We start from the raw sequence: 14,287 nt of genomic DNA on the forward strand, positions 1-14,287 counted from the left end.
TGTTATATTGTAAAGAGCTTGAATCAGTCATGCTTCACCAGTCAAGATCACAAACGGTGTCAATGAATCTAATTGTTTTTTTAGGCAACACTCAATTTAAACTCACATTTATATTAATACATTAAATTTTATGGTCATCTCGTTAAATATAGCTAAAGAGGTCCTGCAAAACCTAAAGGGTGTCGCTGTTTTGTTAGTAAAATGCCAGCCCATGAACGCCATGACACTTAGCCGTTGACGTTACGGCAGATTGTAAATCGGTCGGACAGCTCCGTGGTGCTTAAACACCGCTCTGAAAACGCTTTCGTCCGATTTAGTGGTGAAATATCGTCTGGATTAATATATTTTGAATATTTTTGGGATCAGGTACATGACAACGAATTTAAATATCCATGGAAAACTACATTTCAGAGAATAAACTACAGTAAACCCGCAGCGGTCCTCTGTAACAATGGAGTCTTGTCAAAGGTACGTGCTGCTCGTTGTTCTAATTCTTTTTTCTTTCGCTCGTAACGCATCGACCTCAGTGACTCATTATTCAATACCCGAGGAAATGAAAGAAGGATCAGTTGTAGCAAACCTTGCTACTGATCTCAGCCTGGATGTGAAAACACTGAATCAGAGGAAGATGCGACTTGACATCATTGCAAATAAGAGATATCTGGATGTGAACAAAGAGACTGGTGAGCTGTATATTGTGGAGAAGATCGACAGAGAATATATTTGCACTACTAAATCCTCTGCGTCATGCTATCTCAAACTGGAGGTAATACTCGAAAACCCAGTACGAATTTTTAACATAGAAGTAGAAATTCTGGATATGAACGACAACGCCCCTCAATTTCGACGAGACGTCATACACTTAGACATATCTGAAGCTACGCCAAAAGGAGAGAGATTCTCTCTCAGCAATGCAGTTGATCCTGATATTGGAAGCAATTCAGTTAAAACGTACCATCTGAGTGAAAGTGAACATTTTAACATTGAGCTTCAGACAGGAAGAGATGGGTCGAAGTTTGCTGAATTAATCTTAAAAAAGACATTAGATCGGGAGCAGCAGGCTGTTCATAATTTAATACTCACAGCTGTAGATGGAGGCACACCTGCTCGTTCAGGCACTGCCAGTGTTATTGTTCGGGTTTTGGACACAAATGACAACGCTCCTGCTTTTGACAAAATGAGTTACAATTTAAAAGTAATGGAAAATTCCCCCATTGGAAGCCTCGTTATTCATCTCAATGCAACAGACTTAGATGTGGGGTCAAATTCTGACATAACTTACTCATACAGTTTATATACATCAGAGAAAACACAAGAAACGTTTAATCTGAATCCTTCCACTGGAGAAATTACTGTTAAAGGAATGTTAAACTATGAGGATTTCAGGATTTATGATATGGAAGTTATAGCAACCGACCATGGAGCAAATACTTTATCAGGACAATGTACCATAAAGATTGTGGTTGAAGACATGAATGACAACCACCCAGAAATATCTATTAAATCATTTCAGAGTCCAGTCAATGAAAACATAGTATTGGACACAGTGATAGCTGTAGTTAGTGTGAGTGATAAAGACTCAGGTGATAATGGAGTGGTTGATCTTCATATTCCAGATAATATGCCTTTCAAACTGAGAGAATCCTCTGATAACTATTATGAATTAGTGGTGTCAGAGCCGTTAGACCGTGAGAAGGTTCCAGAATATGACGTGACCTTCACAGTGACAGACAGAGGTTCTCCTCCTTTATCTGACAATGAAACTATGACTTTAGAGCTGCTGGATGTTAATGACAATGTTCCACAGTTCCCTCAGTCATTTTATACTATACGTGTGATGGAGAATAACGCACCTGGGGCCTTGCTGGGTTCACTCACTGCCTTTGACCCTGACCTCCATGAAAACCAGTATCTAGTTTATTTCATCCTAGAGAAGGAGATAGCCAACACCTCTATGTCCATGCTGTTCTCCATCAATCCAGAGAACGGTAATCTTTACGCTCTAAAAACTTTTGACTATGAGATCGAGAAGGAGTTTCTCTTCCACATCGAGGCCAGAGACTCTGGCTCTCCTCCACTCAGCAGTAACGTGACCGTCCACATCATTATTGTGGACCAGAACGACAACACTCCAGTTATTGTCTCTCCGTGGCGCGCACACGGCTCGGTGGTGGAGGAAAAGATCCCCAGATCCACTGATAAAGGCTCTCTGGTTGCCAAGGTGATAGCATTAGACACAGACTCGGTGCACAACTCTCGGATTACCTACCAGTTTCTACAGGTGACTGACGCCACCTTGTTCAGCCTGGACCAGTACAACGGAGAGATCCGGACTATGAGGATGTTCAGTTACAGAGATCCGCGCCACCAGAGACTGGTTGTTGTTGCCAAGGACAACGGGGAGCCTGCTCTGTCTGCTACAGTCACCATCAAGCTGTCCACAGTGGAGACTGCCGTTAAGGCCTACTCTGACATGACGGAGGTGCCTCTAGAGTATGACATCTTCTCAGACCTAAACCTGTATTTGGTGATCGGTCTGGGCTCGGTGTCATTTCTCCTGCTCATCACCATACTGGTCACCATCGTGCTCAAGTGCCAGAAACCCAAAGCCAGCAAAGCGGCTCCTCCCTGCAGGAACAGTGTGATCAGTGAGAGGAACTCCACCATCGCAGATTCCACTCTGGTGTCCAACGATGCCTACTGGTACAGTCTGTTTCTAGCAGAGACCAGGAAAGGGAAGCTGGTGGTCAGACAGCCTGTGCCAAAGGGCTCCAGGTACATTGTGTCCAGTATACCAAGAGGCACAGGACTGACAGAGACTAGTGACTCAGCAGCTTCTACTCTGCAGGTGAGACTCTTTTGATGGTCCAACACCTGCATCAGTTGTAATTTTGTAAACGTGATACTCATTTTATTTACGGATACTTTTAAAAGTCTAAAATACAGCAATGCAATTCACAAACATTTCTTATAATTGTTGTTTATTAGCACTGTATCTTAGAGCAAATGCATAAGATGCCCCGGTCTTCTTTTTTTTGTAACAGAGGTTGTTGTTCTACTTTTAACAGGCCTTCTAAAAAGTGTGTTGTGATATTTAATTTATATTAGTAATACAAACTTTAGTGTATTAATACATCTGCAGTTAACCATGCAGCAGATTTTTGACAACATTTAAAAACTACAATTTGCATTTCTCGTCTTCTACAATTTGTTCAACAGAGGTTTTTTTTCATTTAAGATAGTAATAAAAGATGAAACGGAATCACACTACAAGAACAAAATACAAAGAAACACAAAAAAGTACAATGAACGTACAGACAAGCATAATATAATTTTAATCATGCTAAAACATTAAACAACCCACGAAAAAGAAAACGAAAACGTTTAACAAAAATACTAAAACTTTTCAGGCTGCAACCCAAGTAAGTAAGGCGTTTCAGAACAAATTTCCCAGTGTAAAGCATAGGTTCGGGTCGAGGCTGACTCCTGGCACAGAACAATAAGTTACATTTTCATGTATCTATATTTGTAAGAGGATATTTTTTACTTGCACACAGCGTCGCTGTTCCTCAGTCACATATACTTTTTGTGACATCATGGTCGCCATGACAGTCATCCATTAACTGAAGCGAAGCAGACGGCAAATGAACAGCTCCTGGTGCTGAATGAATTTGGATTTTAAGGATTTTTCAGTCTCTGTACTTCCATGTCGTTTCGGAATTTGACTGAATCGCCTTAGTGGACCTAAACCCTGTGGGGAAGGGTTTATACTACTCTGAAGAAAACAACGAGCTAGGGTAATCATGGAAGGTTTTATCTGTACTCAACACTGGAAAAGGTACGTGTCGGCAATTCTTCTTTTTGCTGCCTTTTTAAATTCCACGTCAGCTGTCACACACTATTCCGTTCCCGAGGAACTCGAGGAAGGTTCTGTCGTCGCAAATTTAGTTGAAGATTTGGGTCTGGATGTAAAGACGCTAGTCGAACGGAAAATGCGCATAGAGATCATTGCCAACAGGAAATATCTGGACGTGAACAAAGAAACGGGGGAGCTGTACATTGTTGAACGAATTGACAGAGAGTCTCTCTGTCCCGCCAAGACATCCTGTTATCTTAAAATGGAAGCAATAATCGAAAATCCCAAAAGAATATTTTACATCGAATTAGAGATAATGGACATAAATGACAACGCACCTCATTTTAGAAGAGACACCATAGATTTAGATATTTCAGAAGCTACGCAGCCTGGTGAGCGCTTTTCTGTGAGCAACGCAGTTGACCCTGACGTTGGATCAAACTCTGTGAAAACATACCGCTTGAGCGAAAGTGATTATTTCACAACGGAGATTCAAACGGGAAGAGACGGATCAAAATTTGCTGATTTGATCCTGAAAAAAAAATTAGACCGAGAGCAGCAGGCTGTTCATTATTTAGTACTCACAGCTGTAGATGGCGGTACGCCGTCTCGTTCTGGTACTGCCAGCATTATTGTTCATGTTTTAGACACAAATGACAACGCCCCTACATTTAATGAAGAGAGCTACCACATCAATGTAATGGAAAATTCTCCCATTGGAAGTGTTGTTATTCATCTGAATGCGACAGATTCAGATGAAGGTTCAAACTCCGAGTTAATATACTCATATAGTCTCTATACATCGGAGAAAACGCAAGAAACGTTTAATTTAAACCCAAATACAGGGGAAATTACTGTAAAAGGCGTGTTAAATTATGAAGATGTGAGGATATATGACATGGAAGTGATAGCAACTGATAAAGGAGCCAGTTCTTTATCAGGACAATGTAAACTGAAAATTCTAGTGGAGGATATGAATGATAATCACCCACAAATTTCGATAAAATCATTTCAGAGTCCAGTCAATGAAAACATAGCATTGGACACAGTGATAGCTGTAGTTAGTGTGAGTGATAAGGACTCAGGTGATAATGGAGTGGTTGATCTTCATATTCCAGATAATATGCCTTTCAAACTTAGAGAATCCTCTGATAACTATTATGAATTAGTGGTGTCAGAGCCATTAGACCGTGAGAAGGTTCCAGAATATGACGTGACCTTCACTGTGACAGACAGAGGTTCTCCTCCTTTATCTGACAATGAAACTATGACTTTAGAGCTGCTGGATGTTAATGACAATGTTCCACAGTTCCCTCAGTCATTTTATACTATACGTGTGATGGAGAATAACGCACCTGGGGCCTTGCTGAGTTCACTCACTGCCTTTGACCCTGACCTCCATGAAAACCAGTATCTAGTTTATTTCATCCTAGAGAAGGAGATAGCCAACACCTCCATGTCCATGCTGTTCTCCATCAATCCAGAGAACGGTAATCTTTACGCTCTAAAAACTTTTGACTATGAGATCGAGAAGGAGTTTCTCTTCCACATCGAGGCCAGAGACTCTGGCTCTCCTCCACTCAGCAGTAACGTGACCGTGCACATCGTTATTGTGGACCAGAACGACAACGCTCCGGTTATTGTCTCTCCGTGGCGCGCACACGGCTCAGTGGTGGAGGAAAAGATCCCCAGATCTACCGATAAAGGCTCTCTGGTTGCCAAGGTGATAGCATTAGACACAGACTCTGTGCACAACTCTCGGATCACCTACCAGTTTCTACAGGTGACTGACGCCACCTTGTTCAGTCTGGACCAGTACAACGGAGAGATCCGGACTATGAGGATGTTCAGTTACAGAGATCCGCGCCACCAGAGACTGGTTGTTGTTGCTAAGGACAACGGGGAGCCTGCTCTGTCTGCTACAGTCACCATCAAGCTGTCCACAGTGGAGACTGCTGTTAAGGCCTACTCTGACATGACGGAGGTGCCTCTAGAGTATGACATCTTCTCAGATCTAAACCTGTATTTGGTGATCGGCCTGGGCTCGGTGTCATTTCTCCTGCTCATCACCATACTGGTCACCATCGTGCTCAAGTGCCAGAAACCCAAAGCCAGCAAAGCGGCTCCTCCCTGCAGGAACAGTGTGATTAGTGAGAGGAACTCCACCATCGCAGATTCCACTCTGGTGTCCAACGATGCCTACTGGTACAGTCTGTTTCTAGCAGAGACCAGGAAAGGAAAGCTGGTGGTCAGACAGCCTGTGCCAAAGGGCTCCAGGTACATCGTGTCCAGTATACCAAGAGGTACAGGACTGACAGAGACTAGTGACTCAGCAGCTTCCACTCTGCAGGTATGGAAAAAGAACACTTAAACACGTGTTACACAGATATGTACTCAGTGAACCTGACAAAGTGAGTTTGATTCATATTCAGCGTTCTACTCTCATGGTATCAGTAATAATGTCCCTATTTAGCATGTATCTGGTTTCGGAATATACTATTTTAAACAGTAGTCCCGAGCATTTTGGCATTTTTAGCGCTTTACCCTGAAACTTATGAACATCAACTTTTAATTCATCACGCCTTAAAATACTCACGACCAAGAAACAAAAGCCAAGAAATAGCTGCTCACAAGTTTGTATTAAAATCACCTACATCCAAATTATGATCATCAGTGCGTAAATGCGTTTATGCATGTAGTTTATTTATTTATTTATTTTTTAATTGAGCATTCTTTTACTCCGACTGACTGCCACAAACAATCGTTACAGCATAAGTCTGTTTAATTTCGCGTACATTTATAGATCTGTTTTTTAAATATTAAGACTTCAGTTTCAGATTTTTTTTTATTACCGCTGGTGCCAGCGATTCTTGACACAAAGCGTCGCTCTTCACCACCAAAACACTACGTCCTTGTGACGCATTCGCAGCCAGACGGTTGTTGAAAGAAACTGTACTGCCATTTCTGGAAAGCTCCTTTTTCGGGAATGACAGGGTCTCAATATAATCAGTAGTTTTTGTATTTTCCTACAGTAACGCTGTTTTGAAACCGACATATCAACTGATTATTAGAAGACCTTTTGTGGCCGATAAGCACGAACTAATGATCATGGATTTTACATTCCGCCTTCGGCTTTTCAGAAGGTACGTCTCGCTTTTTATTTTGCTATGTATTGTCATCTCTTCTACATCTGGCGTTACACACTATTCAATTCCCGAGGAGATGGAGCAGGGGTCTGTGGTTGCTAACCTAGCATTGGATTTAGGTCTGGATGCAAAAACCTTGGGTCGACGCAAAATGAGACTGGATGTCATCGCTAATAAGAGATATCTTGACATCAACAAAGAAACGGGAGAGCTATTCGTTGCTGAAACGATTGACAGGGAATATCTCTGCAACAGCAAGAATCCATCGTGTTTTCTTAAAATGGATGTAACAATTGAAAATCCGATTCGCCTGTTCAACATTGAGGTTGAGATAATGGACATTAACGACAATGCACCTCATTTTCGCAGAGATACAATGCATTTGGACATATCCGAATCCACCTCGCCAGGGGAGCGCTTTTCACTAACCAATGCTCTTGATCCAGATTTTGGTTCAAACTCAGTAAAAACCTATCATCTTAGTGAAAGTGAACATTTTGACATTGAAATTCAGACCGGAAGAGATGGGTCAAAATTTGCAGATTTGATTTTGAAAAAAGCTTTAGACAGAGAGCAGCAGGCTGTTCATAATCTAATACTGACTGCTGTGGACGGTGGAGTTCCCACGCGCACAGGTACAGCCAGCATCATTGTTCGCGTGCTTGATGTGAACGACAACGCCCCTTCATTTGACAAAGACAAATACGTCGTAGAGGTGATGGAAAACGCACCGATTGGAAGTCTAGTAATCAAACTAAACGCTGCTGATTTAGATGAAGGGTCAAATTCTGACATTGTTTATTCATATAGTTTGTATACATCAGAGAGAACACAGAATATGTTTAACCTGAATCCAGAAAATGGTGAGATCAGAGTGAAAGAAATGATTAATTATGAAGATGTTAAACTTTTTGAAATGGAGGTTATTGCCAGGGATAAGGGGCCTAACTCCTTATCTGGACAGTGTAAACTGACAATACAGGTGACAGATATGAATGATAATCACCCAGAATTATCTATTAAATCATTCCACAGTCCAATTAAAGAAAATGAACCAATAGACACAGTGATAGCTGTAGTTAGTGTGAGTGATAAAGACTCAGGTGATAATGGAGTGGTTGATCTTCATATTCCAGACAATATGCCTTTCAAACTGAGAGAATCCTCTGATAACTATTATGAATTAGTGGTGTCGGAGCCGTTAGACCGTGAGAAGGTTCCAGAATATGACGTGACCTTCACTGTGACAGACAGAGGTTCTCCTCCTTTATCTGACAATGAAACTATGACTTTAGAGCTGCTGGATGTTAATGACAATGTTCCACAGTTTCCTCAGTCATTTTACACTATACGTGTGATGGAGAATAACGCACCTGGGGCCTTGCTGGGTTCACTCACTGCCTTTGACCCTGACCTCCATGAAAACCAGTATCTAGTTTATTTCATCCTAGAGAAGGAGATAGCCAACACCTCTATGTCCATGCTGTTCTCCATCAATCCAGAGAACGGTAATCTTTACGCTCTAAAAACTTTTGACTATGAGATCGAGAAGGAGTTTCTCTTCCACATCGAGGCCAGAGACTCTGGCTCTCCTCCACTCAGCAGTAACGTGACTGTCCACATCATTATTGTGGACCAGAACGACAACGCTCCGGTTATTGTCTCTCCCTGGCGCGCACATGGCTCAGTGGTGGAGGAAAAGATCCCCAGATCCACCGATAAAGGCTCTCTGGTTGCCAAGGTGATAGCATTAGACACAGACTCGGTGCACAACTCTCGGATCACCTACCAGTTTCTACAGGTGACTGACGCCACCTTGTTCAGCCTGGACCAGTACAATGGAGAGATCCGGACTATGAGGATGTTCAGTTACAGAGATCCGCGCCACCAGAGACTGGTTGTTGTTGCCAAGGACAACGGGGAGCCTGCTCTGTCTGCTACAGTCACCATCAAGCTGTCCACAGTGGAGACTGCCGTTAAGGCCTACTCTGACATGACGGAGGTGCCTCTAGAGTATGACATCTTCTCAGACCTAAACCTGTATTTGGTGATCGGTCTGGGCTCGGTGTCATTTCTCCTGCTCATCACCATACTGGTCACCATCGTGCTCAAGTGCCAGAAACCCAAGGCCAGCAAAGCGGCTCCTCCCTGCAGGAACAGTGTGATCAGCGAGAGGAACTCCACCATCGCAGATTCCACTCTGGTGTCCAACGATGCCTACTGGTACAGTCTGTTTCTAGCAGAGACCAGGAAAGGAAAGCTGGTGGTCAGACAGCCTGTGCCAAAGGGCTCCAGATACATCGTGTCCAGTATACCAAGAGGCACAGGACTGACAGAGACTAGTGACTCAGCAGCTTCCACTCTGCAGGTATGGGAAAGTCTCAGTTAAACGTGTTTGGAACAAATGTCCTTTGAACGTGAACATTGAACAACTCGATAACACTACATTTTTTAAGAGTAGTTGTATAAAGGAGTGCATAAACATACCTATATTCTTCTTACTGATTGTAATGAAAATTGAGGTCCAGACATCACTTAAACATGAGAAAAATTCTTTGATTTTCTTTACACAAGAGTCAAATAACTGGATAGTTGCAATAACTGTCCTTTTTATGACACAGGATTGTTCATAGCACCATTCACTCTTATGGCAATGCAAAGCGATTTAAAGAAGCATCGAAATACTTTTAAAATTGCGATATTAAGAAGACATTAAAATTGCATTAAAAACAACAGCATGTTTTCCTGATTTAAATGAGCAAAGTTTCAGCAGACCTCAGGTATTCAGAAAACTTGTTCCACAGGTGGGGAGCAGAGAAATTATAAGCTCCATAAAGCAGTTCGTCTCACATACCGTACATAGGTGCGGTGCACAGGCAATGAGAGACACAGAAAAATAGAGACCAAATGCGCGTGCATATGAATGTATATTACGGTGATTTTACGCACAAAAGAGGGCGCGCAAAAGTTTCACACAAAGGCCGGGCTGTGACGTTATTTACCTGCTCTGACAAACTATATTGTAGTATCTGTATAATTAAAATATAGTAAAACAACAGTATATTTGCATATAGAAACAATGCAACAATTAAATAGTGGAATTTGTAGTTATTATTCCCACACCCTAAGGAAAACTGGTTTAAAAAAGGAAAAATAATAATAAAGATAACACTAAGTCCGATATTTTTGATTAAATATTTTCTTTAAACCAAAATTAAAAGTTCACACACAGCTCATCGTTGTCTAACGAAACATTGACATCCTCGATATTTTATCAGGGGCAAAAGCACTTAAAGGACAATTCATGTCGCTGCTCTCCACAAAAACATCCTCACTGATGAAGTCATCCTTCTCAAGAGAGTTGATAGGAGACTGGGCAGGCAGACGTATTACACGTAAATCTCTGCTGATACCAGAATAACCAGATCTTTTCACTGAAGACACTCGTTGCGGTTCGTAACTGAACAAAAGGACCGTTTCTCCTTGCTCCACCAAACATTACATCAATAGGCTTTAAACGCGGATTGTTCTCAATGGCTCATCATACTCGTCAGTATTCCCGGAGACGGTACGTTTCCGTATTTCTCCTTCTCTCTGCCATCATCAACACGGTCTCCACCGTCACCCATTATTCTGTTCCCGAAGAAATGGAGGAAGGATCTGTCGTCGCTAATTTAGCAGCTGATTTGGGATTAGACGTGAAGACTTTGAATAAAAGAAAAATGCGCGTCGACGCTGTAGGTAACAAAAAATATCTAGACATCAACAAGGACACGGGAGAGCTCTTCATTTTGGAAAGGATAGATAGAGAGTATTTATGCCCATTGAAGACAACAACGTCATGCTTTCTTAAATTAGACGCTACAATTGAAAATCCAATACGAATGTTTAATATTGAGGTCGAAATTATGGATATTAACGATAACGCTCCTCATTTTCGACGGGGGACAATGCATTTGGACATCTCTGAATCAAGTCCCATTGGAGAGAGATTCTCTCTGAATAACGCTGCAGATCCAGATGTTGGATCGAATTCTGTGAAAAATTACCATCTGAGCTCAAGTGAACATTTCTCCATTGAAATTCAGACCGGAAGAGATGGGACGAAGTTTGCAGATTTGATTTTGAAAAAGGCTTTAGACAGAGAGCAGCAGGCTGTTCATAATCTAATACTGACTGCTGTGGACGGTGGAGTTCCCACGCGCACAGGTACAGCCAGCATCATTGTTCGCGTGCTTGATGTGAACGACAACGCCCCTTCATTTGACAAAGACAAATACGTCGTAGAGGTGATGGAAAACGCACCGATTGGAAGTCTAGTAATCAAACTAAACGCCACTGATTTAGATGAAGGGTCCAATTCTGACATTGTTTATTCATATAGTTTGTATACATCAGAGAGAACACAGGATATGTTTAACCTGAATCCAGAAAATGGTGAGATCAGAGTGAAAGAGATGATTAATTATGAAGATGTTAAACTTTTTGAAATGGAGGTTATTGCCAGTGATAAGGGGCCTAACACCTTATCTGGACAGTGTAAACTGACAATACAGGTGACAGATATGAATGATAATCACCCAGAATTATCTATTAAATCATTCCACAGTCCAATTAAAGAAAATGAACCAATAGACACAGTGATAGCTGTAGTTAGTGTGAGTGATAAGGACTCAGGTGATAATGGAGTGGTTGATCTTCATATTCCAGATAATATGCCTTTCAAACTGAGAGAATCCTCTGATAACTACTATGAATTAGTGGTGTCAGAGCCGTTAGACCGTGAGAAGGTTCCAGAATATGACGTGACCTTCACTGTGACAGACAGAGGTTCTCCTCCTTTATCTGACAATGAAACTATGACTTTAGAGCTGCTGGATGTTAATGACAATGTTCCACAGTTCCCTCAGTCATTTTATACTATACGTGTGATGGAGAATAACGCACCTGGGGCCTTGCTGGGTTCACTCACTGCCTTTGACCCTGACCTCCATGAAAACCAGTATCTAGTTTATTTCATCCTAGAGAAGGAGATAGCCAACACCTCCATGTCCATGCTGTTCTCCATCAATCCAGAGAACGGTAATCTTTACGCTCTAAAAACTTTTGACTATGAGATCGAGAAGGAGTTTCTCTTCCACATCGAGGCCAGAGACTCTGGCTCTCCTCCACTCAGCAGTAACGTGACCGTCCACATCATTATTGTGGATCAGAACGACAATGCTCCGGTTATTGTCTCTCCGTGGCGTGCGCACGGCTCAGTGGTGGAGGAAAAGATCCCAAGATCTACCGATAAAGGCTCTCTGGTTGCCAAGGTGATAGCATTAGACACAGACTCGGTGCACAACTCTCGGATCACCTACCAGTTTCTACAGGTGACTGACGCCACCTTGTTCAGTCTGGACCAGTACAACGGAGAGATCCGGACTATGAGGATGTTCAGTTACAGAGATCCGCGCCACCAGAGACTGGTTGTTGTTGCTAAGGACAACGGGGAGCCTGCTCTTTCTGCTACAGTCACCATCAAGCTGTCCACAGTGGAGACTGCTGTTAAGGCCTACTCTGACATGACGGAGGTGCCTCTAGAGTATGACATCTTCTCAGACCTAAACCTGTATTTGGTGATCGGTCTGGGCTCGGTGTCATTTCTCCTGCTCATCACCATACTGGTCACCATTGTGCTCAAGTGCCAGAAACCCAAAGCCAGCAAAGCGGCTCCTCCCTGCAGGAACAGTGTGATCAGTGAGAGGAACTCCACCATCGCAGATTCCACTCTGGTGTCAAACGATGCCTACTGGTACAGTCTGTTTCTAGCAGAGACCAGGAAAGGAAAGCTGGTGGTCAGACAGCCTGTGCCAAAGGGCTCCAGGTACATCGTGTCCAGTATACCAAGAGGCACAGGACTGACAGAGACTAGTGACTCAGCAGCTTCCACTCTGCAGGTACGGAAAAGTCTCAGTTAAACATATTTGGCACAGATGTCCTTTGAACGTGAGCACTGAACAACTTGACAACACTACATTTTTGAAACAGTAGTTGTTGTTTGGTCCTTGCAATATTAGTTTCCACTCATTATTTTCCTCAGGACTGACCTAAGTCTATTTCCCATATTCAAATTCTTAACATTTATATTTTTATAATGTTTGTATAAAGGAGTGCATAAACATACTTATCTTCTTCTTACTGATTGTAATGGAAAATAAGTTCCAGAAATCACTTAAACATAAGTAAAATTCGTTGATTTTGTTTACACATGAGACAAAGCACTGGATATTTGCAATAACTGTCCCTTCCACATCGCAGGACTGTTTATATAGCACTATTCACTCACAAGGCAATGTAAAGTTATTTACAGAGGCATAAAAATTAATTTAAAACGAGACATTAAGAAGACATTAAAATTGCCTTTATAATACAACAATAACAAAAGTAAAAACAAGTAAATAAGAAGTTAAGGAATAAAAAGGGTACGTTTGTCAGTTATTGTTAAGCCGCAGTAACCGATAATGTTTTCCGTCCTGATTTAAATGAGCAAAGTTTCAGCAGACCTCAGGTATTCAGAAAACTTGTTCCACAGGTGGGGAGCAGAGAAATTATAAGCTCCATAAAGCAGTTCTCCTCGCATGCTGTATATAGGTGCGGTGCACAGGCAATGAGAGACACAGAAAAATAGAGACCAAATGCGCGTGCATATGAATGCATATTACGGTGATTTTACGCACACAGAAGAGCTCGTAAAAGTTTCACACAAAGGCACGGGCTGTGACGTTATTTACCTGCTGTGACAGACTATTATGTAGTATCTGTATAATTAAAATATAGTAAAATAACAGAATATTTGCATATAGAAACAACGCAACAATTAAATACTGGAACTTGTAGTTGTCATCCCCACACCCTAAGGAAAATTGTAATTAAAAAAAAAGAGGAAAAATAATAATAAAGATAATAATATCAATAAGTCAGATATATTTGATTCCACACTTTCTTTAAACCAAAATTAAAAGTTCACACAGAGCTCATCGTTGTCTAACGAAATCTTGAAATCCTCGATATTTTATCAGGCGCAAAAGCACTTAAAGGACAATTCACGTCGCTGCTCTCCACAAAAACGTCCTCACTGATGAAGTCATCCTTCTCAAGAGAGTTGATTGGAGACTGGGCAGACAGACGTATTACACGTAAATCTCTGCTGATACCAGAATAACCAGATCTTTTCACTGAAGACACTCGTTGCGGTTCGTAACTGAACATAAGGGCCGTTTCTCCTTGCTCCACCAAACAT

At 41.8% G+C, this 14,287-nt stretch overlaps 4 protein-coding genes across 4 annotated transcripts; all 4 read left to right on the plus strand.

Moving 5' to 3' along the window:
- Nucleotides 1–442: 442 nt before the first annotated feature.
- On the plus strand, nucleotides 443–2,863 carry LOC121188105 (protocadherin alpha-C2-like). Its single transcript, XM_041047679.1, has one exon. The coding sequence runs from the start codon at nucleotides 452–454 to the stop codon at nucleotides 2,861–2,863; it is 2,412 nt and encodes an 803-aa protein (XP_040903613.1). The 5' UTR covers nucleotides 443–451.
- A 940-nt stretch (nucleotides 2,864–3,803) lies between these two features.
- LOC121188106 (protocadherin alpha-C2-like) lies at nucleotides 3,804–6,227 on the plus strand. Its single transcript, XM_041047680.1, has one exon. It carries the CDS (start codon nucleotides 3,804–3,806, stop codon nucleotides 6,225–6,227), a length of 2,424 nt encoding a protein of 807 aa, XP_040903614.1.
- A 737-nt stretch (nucleotides 6,228–6,964) lies between these two features.
- Nucleotides 6,965–9,391, plus strand: LOC121188107 (protocadherin alpha-C2-like). Its single transcript, XM_041047681.1, has one exon. It carries the CDS (start codon nucleotides 6,965–6,967, stop codon nucleotides 9,389–9,391), a length of 2,427 nt encoding a protein of 808 aa, XP_040903615.1.
- Nucleotides 9,392–10,535: 1,144 nt separating this feature from the next.
- LOC121188109 (protocadherin alpha-C2-like) lies at nucleotides 10,536–12,965 on the plus strand. The gene has a single exon (XM_041047682.1). The coding sequence runs from the start codon at nucleotides 10,536–10,538 to the stop codon at nucleotides 12,963–12,965; it is 2,430 nt and encodes an 809-aa protein (XP_040903616.1).
- The last annotated feature ends 1,322 nt before the right edge of the window (nucleotides 12,966–14,287 follow it).

This window comes from Toxotes jaculatrix, chromosome 10 (genome assembly GCF_017976425.1).
Source record: "Toxotes jaculatrix isolate fToxJac2 chromosome 10, fToxJac2.pri, whole genome shotgun sequence".
Classification (NCBI taxonomy): Eukaryota; Metazoa; Chordata; class Actinopteri; family Toxotidae; genus Toxotes; species Toxotes jaculatrix.